The sequence below is a fragment of the Vulpes lagopus genome, chromosome 8 (assembly GCF_018345385.1).
Source record: "Vulpes lagopus strain Blue_001 chromosome 8, ASM1834538v1, whole genome shotgun sequence".
NCBI classification, from domain to species: Eukaryota; Metazoa; Chordata; class Mammalia; order Carnivora; family Canidae; genus Vulpes; species Vulpes lagopus.
Genome location: NC_054831.1, coordinates 92052457 through 92074869, shown reverse-complemented (window position 1 = coordinate 92074869; position 22413 = coordinate 92052457). Strand labels below are relative to the sequence as shown.

Here is a 22413-nt window from a genome sequence, read left to right as displayed (position 1 = left end):
GGATCCCTTAGATCAATTATCAGGACAGAGGTTATTTTTTGGACTCAACACAATTTTAGTGAGTATTCCTAATACTAGAGCAACAGACTAGATTAGAGTATGTTACACTCTCTTCATTCTATTTTTAAACAGCCTGATTTGTAGTCCCAGAAAAGGCCACAGACTGGTAATACTGGAAAGTTAAAATGATGCAGGTATATGAGCCCCAAGATTCAGAAAGAGGCACAAAATTAGTTAACTCTGAATAATTTGATAAAATAGAAATGCGGGATGGGATCCCTGGGTGGCGCAGCGGTTTGGCGCCTGCCTTTGGCCCAGGGCGCGATCCTGGAGACCCGGGATCGAATCCCACGTCGGGCTCCCGGTGCATGGAGCCTGCTTCTCCCTCTGCCTTTGTCTCTGCCTTGTCTCTGCCTCTCTCTATATATATGACTATCATAAATAAATAATAAAAAAATAATAATAATAATAATAAAAAATAAAATAAAAAAATAAAAAACTTTAACAACCACAAATGGGTCATGAGGCACTCCAAATTATTTTTAAATTATTTAAAGAGCATTTCAGGCAATGGAAATTGAGTAGGTTAAAAGTCAAGATAGATGAGCTGTGGTTCTGGGATTGCTTCTAACTGTGTGACAAACTATAAATCCCTATACACAAACTCAGGTTTTTGTCTTTGATTCTGATGTGACCTCCTCAAAGATTGATAAACCCCTTGGCTAGACTTACCAAAAAAAAAAAGAGAAAGGGTCCAAATAAGAGGAAAGATCACAACCAACACCGAAGAAATACAATTATAAAAACATATTATAAGCAACTATATGCCAACAAATTAGGCAACCTGGAAGAAGTGGATGCATTCCTAGAGACATATAAACTACCAAAATTGAAACAAAGAAATAGAAAATCTGAACAGACCCCAAACCAGGAAGGATATTGAAGCAGTCCTCAAAAACCTCCCAACAAACAAGAGTTCAGGGCCAGATGGCTTTCCAGGGGAATTCCACCAAACATTTAAAGAATTAATACCTATTCTGAAGCTATTTCAAAAACTAAAAGTGGAAGGAAAACTTCCAAACTCATTCTATGAAGCCAGTATCGCCAGTATCACCGTGATCCCACCAAAAAGGAGAATTATAGACCAATATTCCGGACAAACATGGATGCCAAAATCCTCACCAAAATACTAGCCAGTTAGGATCCAACAAGTACATTAAGAGGATCATTCACCACGACCAAGTGGGATTTATTCCTGGGCTGCAAGGGTGGTTCAACATCTACAAATCAGTGTGGTACACTACATTAATAAAAGAAAGGACAAGAGCCATATGATCCTCTCATTAAATGCAGAAAAAGGATTTGACAAAGTACATCATCTTTTTTTTTTTTTAAGAATTTGTTTATTCATGAGAGAGACAAAGGCAGAGACATAGGAAGAGGGAGAAGCAGGTTCCATGCAGAGAGCCCGATGCGAGACTTGATCCCAGGACCCTCAGATCACGCCCTGAGCCAAGGGCAGACGCTCAAACGCTGAGCCACCGAGGCATCTCTCTCTCTTTTTTTTTTTTTTTAAAGAAGTACAGCATCTTTTTTTGATTAAAACTCTTCGTGGTGTAGGGATAGAGGGAACATACCTTAGAATCATAAAAGCCATCTACAAAGAGCCCACGGTGATTATCATTCTCAATGGGGAAAACAGAACTTTTCCCCTAACGTCAGGAACATGGCAGCGATGTCCACTACCACCACTGCTGTTCAATGTAGTACTAGAAGTCCTTGCCTCAGCAATCAGACAAAAGAAATAAAAAAGCATCCAAATTGGCAAGAAGTCAACCTCTTACTCTGCATATGACCTGATACTCTATATGGAAAACCCAAAGACTCTACCTTAAAATTGTTAGAACTATACAGGAGTTTAGCAGCATGGCAGGATATAAAATCAATGCACAGAAATCAGTCTTTTCTATACACTATCTATACACTTTTCTATATACAATACAATCAGCATTTCTATACACTAAGACAGAAGAAAGAGAAACTAAGGAGTCAGTCCCATTTACAGTTGCACCCAAAACCATAAGATAACCTAGGAATAAACCTATCCAAAGAGGCAAAAGATCTGTACTCAGAAAACTATAGAACACTTATGAAAGAAATTGAGGAAGACACAAAGACATAGGAAAACATTCCATGCTGGTCGATTGGAAGAACAAATATGTTAAAATGTCTATGCTACCTAGAGGAATCTATACATTCAATGCAATCCCTATCAAAATACCATCAACTTACATCACAAAGTTGGAACAAATAATCCTAAAATTTGTATGGAACCAGAAAAGACCACAAATAGCCAAAGGAATATTGAAAAAGAAAACTAGAACCGATAGCATCACAATTCTAGACTTCAAGCTCTGTTACAAAGCTATAATCATCAAGACAGTATGGTACTAGCACAAAAACAGACACAAAGATCAATGGAACAGAATAGAGAACCCAGAAATGGACCCTCAACTCTGTGGTCAACTCATCTTCGACAAAGCAGGAAAGAATATCCAGTGGAAAAAAGATGGTGTCTTCAACAAATGGTGTTGGGAAAATTGGGACAGACACATGGAGAAGAATGAAACTGGACCATTTCCTCATACCATACACAAAAATAGACTCAAAATGGATGAAAGACCTAAATGTGATACAGGAATCCATCAAAATCATAGAGGAGAACATAGGGAGCAACCTCTGTGACCTTGGCTGCAGCAACTTCTTGCTAGACACATCTCCAAAGGCAAGGGAAACAAGGAAAACAGGAACTATTAGGACTTCATCAGGATAAAACGTTTTACACAGCAAAGGAAACAAGTTGACAAAGTCCAAGGACAGCCAACAGAATGGGAGAAGATATTTGCAAATGACATAAAGGGCTAGTATCCAAAATCTATAAAGAACTTAAAAAAAAAAAAAGAACTTATCAAACTCAACACCCAAATAATCCAATCAAGAAATGGGCAGAAGACATGAAGAGACATTTCTCCAAAGAAGACATACAGATGGCCAACAGACACATGAAAAAATGCTCAACATTACTCAGTATCAGGAAAATACAAATCTGGGAAGAGCCCAGATGTCCATGGACAGATGAATGAATAAAGAGGGGCAGCCCCGGTGGCTCAGTGGTTTAGCGCCACCTTCAGCCCAGGGTATGATCCTGGAGACCTGGGATCAAGTTCCACCTTGCGCTCCCTACATGGAGCCTGCTTCTCGCTCTGCCTATGTGTCTGCCTCTCTCTCTCTGTCATGAATGAATGAATAAATAAATGTTTTTTAAAAATGGATAAAGAAGATGTGATCTATACACAATGGAATACTACTCAGCCATCAAAAAATGAAATCTTGCCATTTGCAGTGACGTGGATGGAACTAGAGGATATTATGCTAAGCAAAATAAGTTAGAGAAACAATTATCATATGATCTCACTCATGTATGGAATTTAAGAAACAAAACAGGATCATGAGTGAAGAAAAAATAAAATGAAATCAGAGGGGGACAAACCATAAGAGACTCTTAATCATAGGAAACAAACTGAGGGTCACTGGAGGGGATGGGTGTGGGAGGAGGAAGTATCTGGGTAATGAACATTAAGGAGGGCATGTGATGTAATAAGCACTGGGTATTCTATAAGACTGATAAATCACTGACTTCCACCTCTGAAACCAATAATACATTATATGTTAATTAATTGAATTTAAATAAAATTAAGGGATGCCTGAATGGCTCAGCGGTTGAACAGCTGCCTTCATCTCAGGGCATGATCCCGGTGTCCAGGATTGAGTCCCACATTAGGCTCCTTGTGGGGAGCCTGCTTCTCCCTCTGCCTGTGTCTCTGCCTCTCTCTTTCTCTCTCTCTCTGTGACTATCATAAATTAAAAGAAAAATAAAAATAAAAGATAAAAATAAAAATAATAAAAATGAAACATAATTTAAAAAGTAGGGATCCCTGGGTGGCGCAGCGGTTTGGTGCCTGCTTTGCCTCAGGGCGCGATCCTGGAGACCCAGGATCGAATCCCACGTCGGGCTCCCGGTGCATGGAGCCTGCTTCTCCCTCTGCCTGTGTCTCTGCCTCTCTCTCTCTCTCTCTCTCTCTCTCTCTCTCTCTCTGTGACTATCATAAATAAATACAAATTTTAAAAAAAAGTAAATAAGTATGGTCTAAAAGTGATATATTAAAATTACACAGAATGAAGCCCAAAGTAACTAAAATGCAGAACACAATAAAGGTATTGGAAAAGAACAAATATTCAACTTGAAAGTGGGATGGTTTTATGATGTGCTTTCTTTTACAAACCATCCTTCCATGTATACCTCTTTAATGATAAATGTTTTGGTTATTTATGGATAGGCAACACTAGCTGCAGTGATGACCGAGAAGTCTCCTTTTACTACACCAATTGGTCGGAAAGATGAGGCAGATCTTGCAAAATCAGCTTTGGCTATGGCTGATTCAGACCACCTGACGATCTACAACGCATACCTAGGGTAAAGAAATAATCTAGGTGTTGTCAATAAGTCAATGACCTGAGGTTATTTATTTTTAAAATGGTTTTGATTTTCATTAAAAAGATATATGTAAGATTTACATCCTAATTACTTTATCTGTCAAGGTATAATTACTTCAAAGATTCGTATTTTTATAATCCTTTCTAAAATTCAAAAATGTACTTTGTATTGTACCTATATTATCTCATATTTGGAGTTAATAATTTGCTATTCTACACGAAAGAAAAATCTCAGTATCACAGTGCATATTCTTAAATTCAATTAGTAGCTCCTACAACAATTAAGATTCCCCCTTTTTTTTTTTTTTAAGATCCCCCTCTTAAGTAACTAATTAAAGCTTACTTTAGTAAGTACCTCTGAGAGAGAGAGTTTGAAAACATGTTGAACTTTGGTCATTTTATTTTCCTAGATGGAAGAAAGCACGGCAAGAAGGAGGCTATCGGTCTGAAATAGCATATTGCCGGAGGAACTTTCTGAATAGAACATCACTGTTAACCCTAGAGGTAAATTTAAAACAGTTTCCTAATTCAGAGTCGTAAGGTTGACTCATAGGGTTTGTTTGGTTTTTTAGAAAAAGAAATGCCTAGAATAGTGCTTGACACATAGTACAGATTTAATTTACTGAATTAAAAAATTTGGGGCAGCCTGGGTGGCTCAGTGGTATAGCGCCGCTTTCAGTCCAGAGGGTGATCCTGGAGACCCAGGATCGAGTCCCACGTCGGGCTCCCTGCATGGAGCCTGCTTCTTCCTCTGCCTGTGTCTCTGCCTCTCTCTCTCTCTCTGTGTCTATGAATAAATAAATAAAATCTTTCAAAAAAAATTGTAATTTTTTGTTTGGTGGTTTCTCCCAATAGATAATTTTCTTGTATTACACAGTGATTTAAAATAACATTTAACAGTTTTAGATAATAATCATAAGATGCTTCCAAGGCTTGGAATCTAGTCATTTTTCCTTAGAGCCTTGATTCCTTTTAGTGAAATTATTTTTTATTTCCCTAAATATTAGGCCAGCTACTTAGTTGGTAGCTACTTAGGTAGGATGATAGTTCTGGAAAGGCATCCAGGGCATTGTACCGTACTGTGGCTGATGGTGACCAGATTTATAAATCTGACTTTTGCGACAGAAAATCTAACAGCTGTGCCCATCACTCAGTTTTTTTTAAGATTTTATTTATTTATTCATGAAAGAGAGAGAGAGGCAGAGACACAGGCAGAGGGAGAAGCAGGCTCCATGCAGGGAGCCTGATCTGAGACTCAATCCCGGGTCTCCAGGATCACACCCTGAGCTGAAGGCGGCACTAAACCACTGAGCCACCTGGGCTGCCCCATCACTCAGATTTTGACTATTGTTGAGGACCAGAATTATTTCTTGGAAGAGAGAGAGTACAAATATAGTTAAAATATAAAGACAAGTGATAGCAAAAAGCAGAACTCCTCTGCAAATAATTAATGTTCACTGTGCATAGGAAATGGTGTGTAGTACACCATCTAAAGGCAACAGTTTTTACTACAGACATGCTATAAAAGTATTCAGAAAATAATGTATCTCACATAATTCCTCTATTCCGTGCCCATATTTTAAAAGGTTATTTTATTCTCATATAACTTAAACCATTTTTTTGTGTGTGTGATTGAAAATAAAGGCTGAGGTGCAGCCCGGGTGGCTCAGTGGTTTAGCGCCACCTTCAGCCCAGGACGTGATCCTGGAGACCCAGGATCAAGTCGCTCGTCAGGCTCCCTGCATGGAGCCTGCTTCTCCCTCTGCCTATGTCTCTGCCTCTCTCTGTCTCCTCTCTGTGTATTCTCATGAATAAATAAATAAAATCTTTAAAAAAAAAAAAAAAAAGAAAGAAAGAAAGGCTGAGAAAAGAGCAGGGACATCTCCAATATTGTCCTTCTACAAGTAGATAAAGGGATAAATTGAATAAACAGCTACCTCTGGACCAACTCACTGGGATTCAAGATGTAAAGAGCTAAATCAACACTCCTTTTTCTCCACTCCACTTCCTTCCAACTGCCAAGTTGCCTCCTTCTTTCTTTGATCCTTTTCTTCACCTCCCCTGGACTGCAGTGTTTTCTATCTCTTCACCTACCCTGTGGTGTTGTGGCTCTTTGGCCTTTTCTCACCTGGAATCAAAGTCTCTTAAGCCCCAAACCAGAAACCTAAAGGAAATCCTAAATGTAAATGTCCCATTTAATTGCTTGCATCCTGTTTACTTTGAAAAATGCTCACCCTATAGGGGTGAAATCTTATAGGGCTTAAGCTGATTGGTACCTAGTTCCTAAAGGTAGTTAAAGATTTTAGGCAATTTTTTTTTTTTTTAAGATTTTTATTTAGGGCAGCCCGGGTGGCTCAGCGGTTTAGCGCCACCTTTGGTCCAGGGCGGGATCCTGGAGACCCGGGATCAAGTCCCACGTCGGGCTCCCTGCATGGAGCCTGCTTCTCCCTCTGCCTCTATCTCTGCCTCTCTATCTCTAATAAATAAAATCTTTTTAAAAATATTTAAAAAATAATTAAAAATATATTTTTATTTATTTATTCATGAGCGACAGAGAGAGAGAGAGGCAGAGACACAGGCAGAGGGAGAAGGAGAAGCAGGCTCCATGCAGAGACCCCAATGTGGGACTCAATCCAGGATTACGCCCTGGGCCGAAGGTGGCGCTAAACTGCTAGGCCAACCAGGCGTCCCATGGGCAACTATTTTAGATTAAATGAAGGTGTAGGTGAGATTCCCAGAGGTGAACAAAGTGAACAAGGTATTTGCAGTCCAGGGTCAAGATTCCTCTCCAGTTCTTCCTCAGTGTTAGCCCTCTGTATGACTGTCTTCATTGAGTGGAGAGAAGACCTACTACTAAAGTAACTAGATTAAGTGCAGATATGATATGTTCAGGCACACTTTTATTCCTCTCACATTTTTGAGATGTTTTATGACATCGAAAGTCTTGGGATATGGAAATAGGTAACTCTTCAGTCCTTGATTTACCAGGATCTTTTTTTCCTCCCTTGTTTTATTTGAGCTGTAGTTAACTAAATAATAATTTGGCATCCTATCAATTTTGATAGGAAACAGCAGTATAATATTTTAGAGGGTTATTTGTCGTGTTTCTATTTTAATCAGTAATGATCTTGTCTCTTCTTGACATAAACCAATCCAGGATGTAAAACAGGAGTTAATGAAGTTGGTTAAGGCAGCAGGATTTTCATCATCCACAACATCTAATGACTGGGAAGAAAACAGAGCCTCACAGACCCTTTCCTTCCAAGAAGTTGCCCTTCTTAAAGCTGTTCTGGCCGCTGGACTATATGACAACGTGGGGAAGATAATCTATACAAAGTCAGTTGATGTTACAGAAAAGTTGGCTTGCATTGTGGAGACAGCCCAAGGCAAAGCACAAGTACATCCATCCTCAGTAAATCGAGATTTGCAAACTTACGGATGGCTCTTATACCAGGAGAAGGTAAAGTGCTCATTCTTAATTCCACTATTCAGGGCATTTTTCTAGAAGTCAGTTGTAACAAGTTAGGGTGTCCCACAAGTATTATATCTGGTTCGCAAATTGAGCTATTTATTTCTGTATATATTTGAAATCTTATGTGTATAGTTTCTCATTAAAAAAAAAGTCCTTATTTCTTTCGCTTAAGGAAAGAAAAATATTAAGGTTTCCACTCTGACCATCATCTTTCCTACTTGAGATAAAGACAGTTATAGCAAATAGATATTCTTTAGTAATGTATCAGTTCCCAGAGATTTCACCAAAAGGTACTACCTTAACAGAGAACAAAGACATGTTATATGTGCATTCCAAATAAGGGGGATACAGAATTAGAACTTTATATGATCTGGCAACAGTTTGAGTCACAATGTAACCCAAGATAATTTAAAAGCAATTATTTAGAGATTACCATTTTAAAAAAAATCTTTTATAGCTTGCTATAAAATAACAAGGATCCATAATTTCAAGCACTGGCTCATAAAACCATTAGCCTATAATAGAACTTAAATGTAAAACATGACGAATTACTGACTAGGGGCCATAGCTGAATATTGGTCTAGAAACCAGACTCTATGAAACAGTTTTATTTTGCAGCTAATTTACAGCATTGGCATTATAAAATTGCTTATTCATAGTTTCATTTATGTTCAAGGTATATAATTCACCCTTGCAATTAATGTTTTAAAGTGGCTTTTAATAGTGTAATTGTACAGATGGCAAATGTGATGATTATAAAGTTGGCAGACTATGCACATATGAGAATATAAAGGCAGCTTTACAAAACTTGTAGGAGTAAATTATAAAAAATGCTTACATGGAACATAAATGAATTTCTTAGATTTTTAGGCTGTGAAGTTTTTGTGGTTTTTTTTTTTCCCCTCTTTATTCCTATGCAGGTAAGGTATACCCGAGTTTATCTGAGGGAAACTACCCTAATAACCCCTTTTCCAGTTTTGCTTTTTGGTGGTGATATCGAAGTTCAACACCGGGAACGTCTTCTTTCTGTTGATGGCTGGATCTATTTTCAGGTACGTGCTACCACTGCTCTCATAACATTAAAATTTTCTACTTGCAGTACTATTGAGGCAGATTTTTAAAATTTTATTGGCATTTGCATAATTTCTTCCTATAATGTGACTTAAAGAGGGAGACTTCCTTATTTTATCTCACTTATATTGTTTTAAATCTGTTTAAATAGGATAATCAAATTATATTGCTATTACAGATTGCATTTATTATCAGTAATAACTTGGCTATGTGTTGTGTACTTCAGTAGTTAATTATACATGGACTATCCCAAATTTAATAACCTAATAACCTTGTTATTAACTTCTGTAGTTTAAATAATTTTCTTAGTTTAAATTGTTACTGGCCAAGCAAGACTTAAACCTAGAACTATTTGATCCTCAAACTTAAGTTCCTTCTGCCAATTGTGCCACCTATAAGAAGACATAGACTGAGTGATAGCTTTTAATGAGTATGGTCAAGTTTTTCTCTGGAAAAATTAGACCAATCATCGCTATGGGCAATAAGCTTATTTCTTTGTGACCCCATCAACATTGACCAGCTTAAACAGATCTAATACATTCTGTTACTGTATGCTATCATGATTTGTCTAAGACTGGAGAAGTAAACTTAAATACAACTTTAAAAATAGATGCAGCTGTCTCCAAGAGGACAAGGTGGTAGAAATCATCTAACTGGATTGTGGTCATGGTTGTACAACTGCATAAATATACTAAAAGTCACTGAATTGCAAACTTACCTATGAGTATACTTTTAAGGTTAGTAAATTACATGTCATTAAGCTGTTAATTCCTTCCCCAAAATTGCCGTCTTTACTCCTGCAGAGTTATTGTAAGAGAAGCTACAGAAAGTAATTTGCCTCTATTTTTCTAATAACATTTTATATTAAAGTCAAGATGTGCTAAAGCAGATCATGAGGTATCATGCTTACCTTTATTTATTGAAACACATTCACACTCCCAGGAATTAACTTTGACCCATTTGTCATCTCCTCTCACCAGGCCCCTGTGAAAATAGCTGTAATTTTCAAGCAGCTTAGAGTTCTCATTGATTCTGTTTTAAGAAAAAAGCTTGAAAATCCTAAGATGTCCCTTGAAAGTAAGTATTTGATTATAATGTAAGTAGAAAACCACCTTTTTTTTTTTTTTTAAACCACCTATTTTTAAACATTGGAGTATATTAGAGCACACTGAAGTCTTACAGTCCATGTGATTAAAAATTTTCATAAAATTTATTTTATGCTGAATTCTATCAGACTCCCAGACAATGCCTTATTGTTCACAATCTAATTATCCTCCTGATTCTTTTACTCTTTCTTCTTCTAAGCTTCACTTCTAAATTTATGGCCATTTCACAGAAAAAAGGATGGTAAAACTGAGCATTGTAAACTTTGATTATAAGGGACTCTTTGTGAGGTTTCCAGCATGTAACAAAACCTCCTTAGCAAATACTGTAGCCTCTGTTGCTCTATTTGTCAAATTAATTGGTGTTTGATACTTTTGTTGTGTAGAGAGATCTGTCACTTCCCTATTGACACCTCTCCAGGAGCCTTCCCTGTTAAGTTTTTGTTTCCTTTGGACTAAACATGGAGCAACTGATATCTGAGCCAGGTGAAAAGTTAGGAAACCCTGTCTTAAAGGAATTTTTAAAGAAATAATTCCTTATAAAGGACAGTAGTTACATCGCATCATCTCTGGGCTTTAGCCTACTTTTTGTCAAAGTAGGTATCAAATAATTATAACAATAATTAATATTTACAGGGCAACATATTCTATTTTGTGGACATCTGTAGATTTAGAGTGAATATTGCTGGTATTAGTATTGTATTCTAATTTAGAAGAATCTTTCAGTGAAGAATGCTATTCACATATGTATACATTGGGAATTCAGCCAGTGATGAATTTGTTGATGGGTTTTTTTTTTCCTTCCACTCAGATGACAAGATTCTGCAGATCATTACAGAACTGATAAAAACAGAGAATCATAATTGAAACTTGACATCATGCTCAACTGCTTTCAAAATTAAGATGAAGATATGGACACACACAAAAAAAAAGATGAAGATATGGTCATGAAATTATGTGAAAATGGACCATCACTCAAGTATTTCAATACTTAAATGTTGGTATACTAGCCCTAACTTAAAGGTGGTGGAAGAAGCACATACTTTAAAAATGTGTAATTTTCTAGTTCCTTTTTAATGGTAATTATTTGCAGTGTATTTAACCACTACATTTACAATAAATTCTTTGGTATCATCCATGCTTTATTCATCATTATGTGCCTCTGGGCAAGGCCTGTGTCTGTAGCCTCTGTAACTTAGGGTCTTAATTCCTATGTATACATACACCTTATCCTCTACCAGTCCTTCTCACCTGGAGAGTTTAGACCTCCATGACCAGAAGAGAAAATGAGCTCCAAAACCAGTTGTAATTAAATTTCTGTGAAAAGGAACAACTTTAGAAGTCAGTTTAATATTTGATAACCAAAATAAAAACTTACATAAGTATTAATAATAGATACTACCTGTTTACTACACATTAAGATGTACTGCTAGAGAACAGGCAGGAATGGCTACTGCTAGTGATAACCTTGGGATGGACAGCTTACACCATTTTCCTCACTCCTAAGCTTTGGTATCAATGCCCTTACACCCTTTTTTATACCCATAATTAAGTTAGTAAATCAGGAACTTTGAGATAGTAAACTATGCTTAAATATTTTTCAGGGGCTTCAGTTGTTTCACTGACTGAGAATCTTTTCAAACTCCATTTTGATTACAGAGAGGAATTTTCCCCTCATTTCCAGCCAAAATTGTTGAGGAACTTCAGAAAAAGTCCTGTGTAGACCAAATGGCAGGAATTCTATCTGAAGGAAAAAAGATGAGAATAGGAATCTAGCCCCAAACTGCTTGATTCTCATAACAGGTATTCAGTATTTGTTGATTAATAAATAAGAGAATCTGTAACTTTCACTTTGCAGGTAGAAGTAAAAATACTACTTAGTAGCAATCTCTAATTTTAACTTTCTGCCTACAGTGTGATAATGGAATTGAGAGCAAAGAGTCGACTATGATTGCAGTTTGGGGTCACTAGCTAATGCCGTTAACAGAACTAGAGATGTCAGAGATCAAAGAGCTAGTTTGGGTGCTAGAGGAAGTTCAGTTTGTGATATGGAGAGAGAAATTGTGGAGTCCTGCAGAACTAATGCTTCCCACCACCTCATGTATGCAAGCTGGTGCCCAAATGGCTTTTATGTATTCAGTCATTTACTCCTCAGAACAACCCTATGAGTAGGTAGTACATTGTCCCCACTGTTCAAATGAGGAAACTAAGGCACACGTGAAATAACTTGTCCAGATCAAAGTGGCAGAGGTGCAATGGCTCTAGAACCATATAAAAATTTCTGAAATATAACAATATCATTATTCCTTTGAAATTGTCAAATAGTGGCATCAGGATTAGGGCCATGGGGTTAGAATCTTCCACAGAGATGTCATGTCATACTTAAAGGTGTGGGAGTGAAGATAAGCACCAAAGGAGAGAGCAGATAAAAGACAACTGAGATTAAAATCTTGCAGAATGCCCTATTTCAAAGTCCATTCACTCCTATCTCCTCAGCTGTTACTCCCACCCAGGCCATGATCTTTCACTTACGTCACTGTAGTAATCTCCAAACTATGCTCTCCCCTTCCTATTCCTCTGTAAACCATTCTTCTCTATAAGAATGAGCTTTTTAATTTTTTTTTTATTTTTCACATTTTAATTCCAGTATAGTTAACATACAGTGTTGTTTTAGTTTCAGAGATATACAATATAGTGACTCGACAGCTCTATACATTACTCAGTGTTCATCATGACAAGTACATTCCTTAATCCCCATCACTTATTTCACTCCTTCCCTGACCCACCTCCCCTGTGGTAACCGTCAGTTTGCTCTCTACAAACTTCTAACCATGACCTACGAAGTTCTGTTCCTCACTGCCCTCCAACTTCCTTTCCTCCTCTCCCAGATTTCTTACAGTGCCCCAGCTACAACAGGCTCCTTTTGAATCCTAGAAGATTTCAAGTGGCTTTTTAAACATTTGCACATGCTATTCTCTGCCATAAAGTACTGCTTGTGTTCTTTACCAGAGACCTTACCCTGCATCAATGCTGTCTCCACAGACCACCCTACTGATTTCCTCACTGACCAACCTCCCTGAAGTACATGTGCCCTTTTAATTATTATTACAACAGAGTACTTTTCTCAACATGTAACATCTGCTTTCTGACTTCTCCCACTAGACCATCTGCTGCACCACTGTTTTATTCACTAATGTAGACTGGGCACAGTCCCTGGTACATACGGGCATTCAGTCAATGTCTGCTGAATGAATGCATAATGTGTGAGGGAACAGAACAAGGAGTATATCAAATATGACTGCAGTTTCTTGTGGATGTCTGAGTTTCTGGAAGCAAGAGTATTGTCAACAAATGTTATGGACTAAGAAAGACTACCATATAAAGAGATCAAACTTTAGAGAGCAGATGAATTAAGGGTGACAAAGAAGGACATGGTTACAGGTCCCACAGCCACCCATACATTTGGAAGATTGACTAGAACTCGCAGGACTCAGAGGCTATAGTTGATTATAGAGAAAGGATACACAACAGGATGAACAAGGGAAGACGACACATCACATAGAATCTGGAGGAATCTACACACAGGCTTCCTACACACATACAGTCTTTCTGCCCAGAGAAGCCCAGTTGAGATTCAGTCCACAAGTATTTTCCTGGAGGCTTGTCATGTAGGCACAAAGACCAAAATCATAACTATCAAACTTCCAGACTCCCAGAAGGAAAGCAGGTATGAAGTGACCCCAAGCAGGCAAAACAGTATTATCTGAAAAACATGGAACTTTTCAAAAACCAAGTGGTCAGGCTCCAGCCAAGAGCCAACCCTGCAAGCAGACCCTTCTCAAGATAGCAACCAGAGGTCTGCTACGTAAACTCTCCTACACACACCCAAAGCCTAATTTTTAGAGAATGAATACAAACTAAAAGGTTGGTGCACCAGATGAAGAGTACTCTACAGAAGTGATGAGGAAACAAAACCTAAGAGGTTGAAGAATGAGATACTTTAGGATGGGAAGATCTCCACTGACTTCTAGACAAAAGAGAGAGAGGTAGAGAGACAGAGGGAGAAGCAGGCTCCACACAAGAAGCCCAATGTGGGACTCGATCCCGGGACCCCAGGATCACACCCTGAGCCAAAGGCAGATGCTTAACCGCTGAGCCACCCAGGTGTCCCTGTGACTTCTAGACAAAATAGAAATAACCAGCAGGCCATAAGAATAATATTAGCCTCAGGGGTGCTGACAATTAGTTTCAGCAATATTTTTTTGGACCAATCTCCCCAGGCAAGGGAAACAAAAGCTAAAACAAACAAATGAGATTAAATAAAATGAAAAATCTTTTAAACAATGAAAGAAACCAGTAACACAATAAAAAGACAACGTAATGAATGGAAGAAGATATTGGCAAATCATACATCTGATAAAGGGTTAGTATCCAAACAATAGACGTTTTTCTAGAAACAGACATCCGGATGGCCAGCAGACTCATGAAGAGATGCTCAACATCACTAGTTGCAGAAGTGCAAGTCAAAACCACCACAAGGTATCACCTCACACCCATCAGATTGGCTATTATCAAACAATAAAAATAAGTGTTGGCAATGACATAGAGAAAAGGGAGTTGGGAGGGCAAGTGAAATAGGGGAAAGGGTTTAAGAGGTAAAAACTTATTGTTATAAATGTCAAGAAAATACAATGTAAAGCATAGGGAATACAGTCAATAATTAAGATTTTATTTATTTGACAGAGAGCACAAGCAGGGGGAGGGGAAGGGCAAAGAAAGAGGGAGAAGCAGATTCTCCACTGAACAGGACCCTGGGATCATGACCAGAGCCAAAGGCAGACACTTCTCGACTGAGGCACCCACGCAGCCCACTAACAACTTTGTACAGTGACAGATGGTAAAATACTTTTTCACATGGTCATTTCATAATGTATAAAAATATCAAGTCACTAGGATAAACACCTGAAACTAGTAGGATATAGCATATTAATTATACTTCAATTAAAAAAAAACCTGTGCATGTATAGTCACAACAGCATGATTCACAAAAGCCAGAAAGTGTGAACAATTCATGTCTATCAGGCAGTGAATGAATTTTAAAAGTGTCAATATACTATATCCGTACAGTGGAATATAATTTGGCCATAAAAAGAAATAAGGTACTAACTGCATACTAAAACATGGATGAACCATAGAAATAAGCTTAATGAAAGAAGCCAGTCACAAAAGACCACGTATCATATGATTCTACTTATATGAAATGCCCAGAATAGGCAAATTCATAAAAACAGAAATAACATTAGTGGTTTCCAGAGGCTGGGGTATAAAGGCGAATGGTGTTTCCTTCTGGGGAGATGAAAATGTTCCCAAATTAGATTGTGATGGTAGTTACACAACTCTGAAAACCACTGAATCATATACTTCAACAGGGTGAATCTGTAGGTTTTAGTCAATATGGTTTTTGCATTTATGTGTAATTTGTACCATTTTAAGGAAGAATAAGTAACAGTCATAAAGGATGAATTAAGGGTAGAAAAAAGGCAAGAAGATTGGTCAGAAAGGAACTACACTGCCATTCTTTCAATAAACACTTACTGAGCATTCAGTGCCAGGCACTGAACCATCAAGTGTTCAGCATATTTACTAAGAACTTCCATAGACTGTGGTAGGTCTTGGCCATAAAGCGGTAAAAAAAAAACGGGGGGATGAAAATCTCTTCCTTCATGGATTCTGATAAAGGAAGACAGATGATAAACCAGTAAAATCAACAGCTTGTTGATTTTCAGATGATATGGACAGAGAAGAGATGGGAGTGCAGTGATGGGAAGTAGAGAGGAAGGGTTTCAGTTTTTTAGAGTGTGGTCAGGGAAGCCTTCCTGAGACAGTGACAGAGCAAAGCCCTGAAAAAGGTAAGGTAAGTAGCCTGATGACAGGGTTGATGAAAATTTCCAGTAGAGGAAACTTCTAGCGCAAGAAAATAAGCCAGTGGAGTGCAGGTTTGGGAGTGAAAATCTGGAGTCTCAGCCTTGCACTATTTATTCTCAAAAGAATCAAAGCCCAAAAAGTACACATCAAACACCTAAAAGAATGAATTGGGTTTGAAAAGTAGAGGCAAAAGTTGAACAAGAACTAGGACATTAAGGAGAAGGCCATGGGATGCCTGGGTAGCTCAGAGGTTGAGCGTCTCCCGCTCAGGGCATGATCCTGGAGCTCCTGGATTGAGTCTCACATCGGGCTCCCTGCATGGAGCCTGCTTCTCCCTCTGCTTGTGTCTCTGCCTCTCTCTCTGCATCTCTCATGAATAAATAAATAAAATCTTAAAAAAGAAGAAGAAAGCCAAAACCACTCAGAACAAGGAAAAGTTAGAATGAATTTACAAAATATTGTCAGAGAAGCACCTACCTCTGAGTGATCACAAAGTACTTTTGGTCTTCACCCACCAGTAGAATGTTATCCCATGACCAAGAATGAAGCCACATAATCCTAATCTGACAGTGCTGAGGGTGTCGATTGATTAAAGGAGCTCAGAGTCCTCCACCTTAAATTCCCCACACAGCCAACAAGCACGTGTTTACAAAAAAAAAAAGTGTCACAGAAACTTTCTTCTTCCACAACTTCAATCTTCTGTTAACATTCCCAAAAGGAAAAGGTGAAGGGATACTCCTTATAGAACATTTAATGAAAAGAAGAGTACTGAAGGTCTATTAAAGAGGAGAGAATGGAAAGCGAAGAAGGTAAGCCTCCCACCTGACCCCAGCACCTAAATGGCTCACAGGTACTGCAAGGCAGCTTTACTCTCCTGTTCCTTCCAAGTCAATGCCTCCCACTCAGCTCCAGAGGGCGCAACTATTCTGACTTCTATCACCATCAGTTTTGCCTTTTAACTCCAGTGTTTTAAGTCTTCTTAGATATGGATGGAGTTAAGTCTATCTTGCTATGTGTTTTCTAGCTGTCCTATCAGTTCTTGGTTCCTTTTCCCACTTATCTCATTTGCATTAATCAAGTATTTTTCTTATTCCATGTATCTACTCTATTAACTTAAACTGTTTTGTATTATTCTTTTAGTGATTACCCTAGAGCAGTGTAGTGCACTAAAATTCTACACTGCAATGTGGCAGCCACTAGCCACGTGTGGTTACTGAGCACTTGAATATGGCTAATGTGGCTAAGGAACTAATTTTTTTTTTTAAGATTTTATTTTTTCACGAGAGGCACACAGAGAGAGAGGCAGAGACACAGGCAGAGGGAGAAGCAGGCTCCATGCAGGAGCCCGATGTGGGACTCTATCCCAGGTCTCCAGGATCACGCCCTGGGCTGAAGGCGGCGCTAAACTGCTGAGCCACTTGGGCTGCCCCTAAATTTTTTCTTTTATGTAATTTTAATTAATTTAAATATAAATAATTAATTTAAATGTAAATATAAATTAAGTTAAATATTAAATTTAATTTAAATATAAATGACTAGAAGCTACTATACCAGATAGCACTGGTATAGATACTAAGTATGTGTCCTTGCCTTCCCACATTCTATCTTAAGCATTTACCACTTCCTGAACAACGCATGATTTATTAATATTACTAATCATGTCTATTTGCTGAATCTTGAGATGTTTCGACAACCTAAAAATCTTGTCGACCAGGGAGAGAGTGTACTTCCCACTGAAGCCAGTTCTTGGAGATAGAAAGGGGCTTAGCCAGCCTGGATCATGCCTTTCACATGCAAATAAACCAATCCAGAGTTTATACCAATGACCCTGTTTATCTAACTCTCACACATCAAGCCAAATGTCCTCTGTCCTAAACCATCCCAGGGGCCAGGTACCAGGCAACTGGAGACCACCGCTATAGCCCAAAGCCCCCTGGAATTATTCAAATGAGCCAACTCTTAAGCTGTTTACTTGGCTCTCCCTTGCCTTTCCCATGGAAACACCAATAAAGTTTCTGACCTAGGCTTTCCCCTCATGCCTGCTTCTGCCTCCTGATAGAATATTGGTGCTCCTCATGTGGTCTTGCACAGAATGACGTGTCCTTTTCTCTCAGGAAATGTAATAAATCGCCTCCCAACAGCCACACTGGACTCTGTGTGGTCATTCAGTTACCTTCATAAATTAAAGTCCCATTGTTGCAAATAAGACAATAACCACTTCAACAATTAACTTTATTTTACTCCCATTTTACTCTCTTCCTTTGTGTTAAATATGTTCTTACATATTTCACTTCTATATCCATTCTAAACACCAAAACATTATTATTACTATTGCAGGTATTTGTTATAGTAAAAATCTGCTAGCAATGAATTCCTTCAGCTTTTGGCTGTTTTAAACATCTTTATTTCACTCTCATTTTTTTCACCTTCATTTTTTTTAGTGATATCTTCACAAGATATAGAATTCTAGGTTTGCAATTTCTGCTTTTTCTTTCAGCACTTTAAAGATGCCATTCTACTGTACTTTGGCTTTCTTGAGTTCTACTAAAAAGTCAGCCATAAATCTTATTCTTGCTGTTTTGAAGGTTACTATGTCTTTCACTTCCACCACACACATTCCTACTTTTATGATTTTTCTCTGGATTGTTGGACATCAGCAGTGTGCCTATGATGTGCTTAGTGTTGTTGTTATTGTTGTTGTTTTAACACATATGCATCCTGCTTGAGGTTCACTGAGCTTTAGGAGTCTATTAACTTTTTTTATTAGCTTTGGTAACTTCTCCAGCATCATCTCTGTAAGTACTGCCTCAGAATTATTCTCTCTCTCCTCTCCTTCTGGAACTCCAGTTTCATGTATATCAGATTCTTTGTACACTACACATTATTTTATGTTCTGTGCTTCCCTCCTGCGTGATTTTTTATCTGGGATTCAGTTTGGATAGTTTCTATTAATCTGTCTTCAAGTTCACTAATCCTATCTTTTGTTATATTCCAATTGCTGTTAAAGTCATTCAATGACTGTGATTTTAGATATTTTTCAATTACAATATGATCATTTGATTATTTTTTATAGACTTCAATTGTTTGATAAAAACAATTTTTTAGGAGAGAGCACACAGCCAGACATGGAGGGGCAGAGGGCTTAGGGAGAGAATACCAAGCAGATTCCAGGCTGAGCAGGAAGCCTGCCCCAGGGTGCAATCTCACAATCCTGAGATCATGACCTGAACTGAAAATAAGAGTTGGATGATTTAACTAACTGAGCCACTCAGGCACGCTGATAATTTTTTTAAAAAATATTTTTTATTTTTTATTCATGAGAGACACACAGAGAGAGGCAAAGACAGGCAGAGGGAGAAGCAGGCTCCTCGAGGGGAGCCCAGTGTGGGACTCCATCCCAGAACTCTGGGACCACACCCTAAGGCAAGAGCAGATGCTCAACCACTGAGCCAACCAGGCGTCACCCAATCAATTCTTTTCTGCCCATTTCATCTTGCCCTCTGTTTTCCTTAACATACTTAAAATAATTATCTTTTTAAAAATTCTTTTTCTCTTTCCTTCTTTCTTTCTTTCTTTCCTTTCTTTCTTTTCTTTCTTTCGAGAGCATGAATGGGAGGAGGGGCAGAGGAAGAAGAAAGAGAGAATCTCAAGCAGACTCTATGCTGAGCACAGAGCTCGGCACAGGGCTCAATCTGATGACCCTGAGATCACAACCTGAGCCAAAATCAAGATTTGGATGCTTAAGTCATTTTAGGCACCCCTATAATAATAATAGTAATCCTTTCTACTAACTCAATGAACTAGTTTACCTGTAGATGAATCCATTCCTACAATCTCATGAAGTGTCTGGCTACAGAAAAACTGTGATGACATGCTGGGAAGAGGTGACTCCCCTGGGAGAATCATAATGAATTATCCAAATGAAAAAGAAGATGAATACACCAAGAAAGATGTGATCTTTCACTGGGACCTGGGGGTGAGAAAAATGGAAGTATTTTTTGTCTAAGAAAATAGGACCTGATAAGAAGTCTACTAGGGATGCAAGAATTTTAAACAAAAACAGATAAAGTGGGGTGCCTGGCTGGCACAGTTGGCAGAGCACAGAACTCTTGATCTTGGGATCATGAGTTCAAGCCCCACATTGGGTACAGAAATTACTAAAATACATTAATTAAAAAAAAAAAACAGAGGAGGTATTTTCTGTTGACTCACACATTCCAGTGAAGAGATAGATCTCTGTCAAACCTGCCACTTGGACACCACAGAGACCAATCTAATTGTAAAGCTAGACTCACAGGTGAAGAAGACAACTTCACCAAAATGCCAGCCAGCCTTAAGACCTAGCTAAGTAAGTTTGCTTTAGTTTGGAGAAACTAAGTGAGACTAAGAAAAATAGGGCCAGGATAAGGGGAGGGCTTACAGGATGATAGCCTTAGAACTTCTAGAAGGGATGAAGACAGAGATTTTTATTTTTTTTTAATTTTTATTTATTTATGATAGTCACAGAGAGAGAGAGAGAGAGAGAGGCAGAGACACAGGCGGGGGGTGGGAAGCAGGCTCCATGCACCGGGAGCCCGACGTGGGGTTCGATCCTGGGTCTCCAGGATCGCGCCCTGGGCCAAAGGCAGGCGCCAAACCACTGCGCCACCCAGGGATCCCGAAGACAGAGATTTTAAAATTAGGTTTGGGTAGCCTGAAGCTCAGGTTAAAAATCCCTGAGAACATACAGAAAAAGAGTTGCTATATAATTGTGGTAGTAAGGAAGCTGCCTGACCAGTAAAATTCATTCTAGCATAGAGACATCACATGACTAGGATACTTGATCTGGGAACAACGAGACCAGGACAGAGTCAAACTAGCTATTAGTAGAACTTTAGCCTAGACTTTATAGAATAAGGCATCAGTGCCTCGTAAAAGCATCTGTTTCCAGGGATCAAGTATCAGTTTTTTGGATATTTTTTACCCCTTTACCAAGAATAGATGCTTGTAAAAGAGCCTAGCCTAGCCTTCAGAAAACAAGAGAGAAAAGAGCTAGGTAAGTGAGGCAGCTGTGGCCCAAACTGCAGTGCCCAGGCTGTATAAGAAGCCAAAGCCAGACAGGATCAGAGCTAGCTGTGCATGTCAACTCACCATGTTTTTCTTTCCTAACTCACTCTGGTAAACCCAAAAGTTGTACCGATTTTGACTTATAACCAGTCGTATTAGAATAAAGAATTCTAAAACAAATAACCTGCACTCTTCCAAAATGCCAGAGAGAGGATAATTTATTTTTATCACCTACTTATTTTCTATGTAGAAGACAGAATTTGGAGACTGATGGAGATACGCACACACAATTTATATTTAATTGTACAATGGAATTACAAATTTGCTTCAAACCACCAGCTGCTGAAAGTTACTATAAGCAAGTCTTATTCAGCTTGGTTGTGGATGCCCTCTCCCCTCCCCACCTGGCTAACAAGACAAGAGAAAAAGAAAGAAAGAAAGAGAAAGAAATCTGCATAGGAAGGAAGGAATTACACTGGGTGGTGAGTGAAGAGAAACAATACTAGTAGGGTAATAGAGGAGGGGAAATACTCCATTTATAGAAAAGTGAGGTATCTGGGAACCTAAGTAGCTTTGCCCCTCTGCCTGTGGTTGCAGACTATACAAGTTTGTGCTAAGGCAGAGAGAAATTTTTCCTTTTCCGTTTTATTTTTTTTTATTTTTATTTATTTATTCATGAGAGATACAGAGAGAGAGGCAGAGACACAGGCAGAGGGAGAAGAAGGCTCCACGCAGGGAGTCCGACACAGGACTCGATCCAATCCCGGGTCTCCAGGACCACGCCCCAGGCTGAAGGCGGCGCTAAACCACTAGGCCACTAGGGCTGCCCTCCTTTTCCGTTTTAACATTAGCACCCTAACATTTCTAAGTAAATGCCAACAAACTAGACATCCCAAAGGGAATTAACAGTCTGACTGCCAAACTGCAGAAAAATCACTTTGGAGCAAGGGATGTAGGTCATTGTATATAAAACCTCTTGGAATGCCTAAGTAAAGAATGCTATGTGCATGTGTTGGAAAACTCTGTAGCTAGTAAAAAATCATGATTTTGAAGGATATTTAGTGATTTGGGGAAAATGCCATGATACAACGTTAAATGAGATAAAGGAGATGGGGCAGAAACAATATAATACATAGGCTACACTGTTTCCTCTTTCTGCACATACAAGGAGACTGTATTCCCAGTCCCCATTAGGTTAGGATCCTGTGATTGTATTTCTCCCCAGTGGGAACGTGAGTAAAA

General features: G+C 38.6%; 1 protein-coding gene across 2 annotated transcripts in view; it reads left to right on the top strand.

Annotated features, from left to right (window-relative positions):
* Positions 1-11334, top strand: part of DHX29 (DExH-box helicase 29) — a 50609-nt gene extending 39275 nt beyond the window's left edge. Inside the window, exons 22-27 of one of the 2 annotated variants that reach the window (XR_005989358.1) lie at positions 4398-4534; positions 4965-5058; positions 7712-8014; positions 9002-9078; positions 10078-10174; positions 11012-11062. Coding sequence is in view for 1 of the 2 variants with exons in the window: in XM_041765630.1 (XP_041621564.1) it covers positions 4398-4534; positions 4965-5058; positions 7712-8014; positions 8947-9078; positions 10078-10174; positions 11012-11067 (819 nt within the window). In the remaining variant the exon portion in view is untranslated. Of the gene's footprint in view, positions 1-4397; positions 4535-4964; positions 5059-7711; positions 8015-8946; positions 9079-10077; positions 10175-11011 lie in introns of both variants that reach the window. The other variant, XM_041765630.1, reaches the window with a different exon arrangement.
* Positions 11335-22413: the final 11079 nt, after the last annotated feature.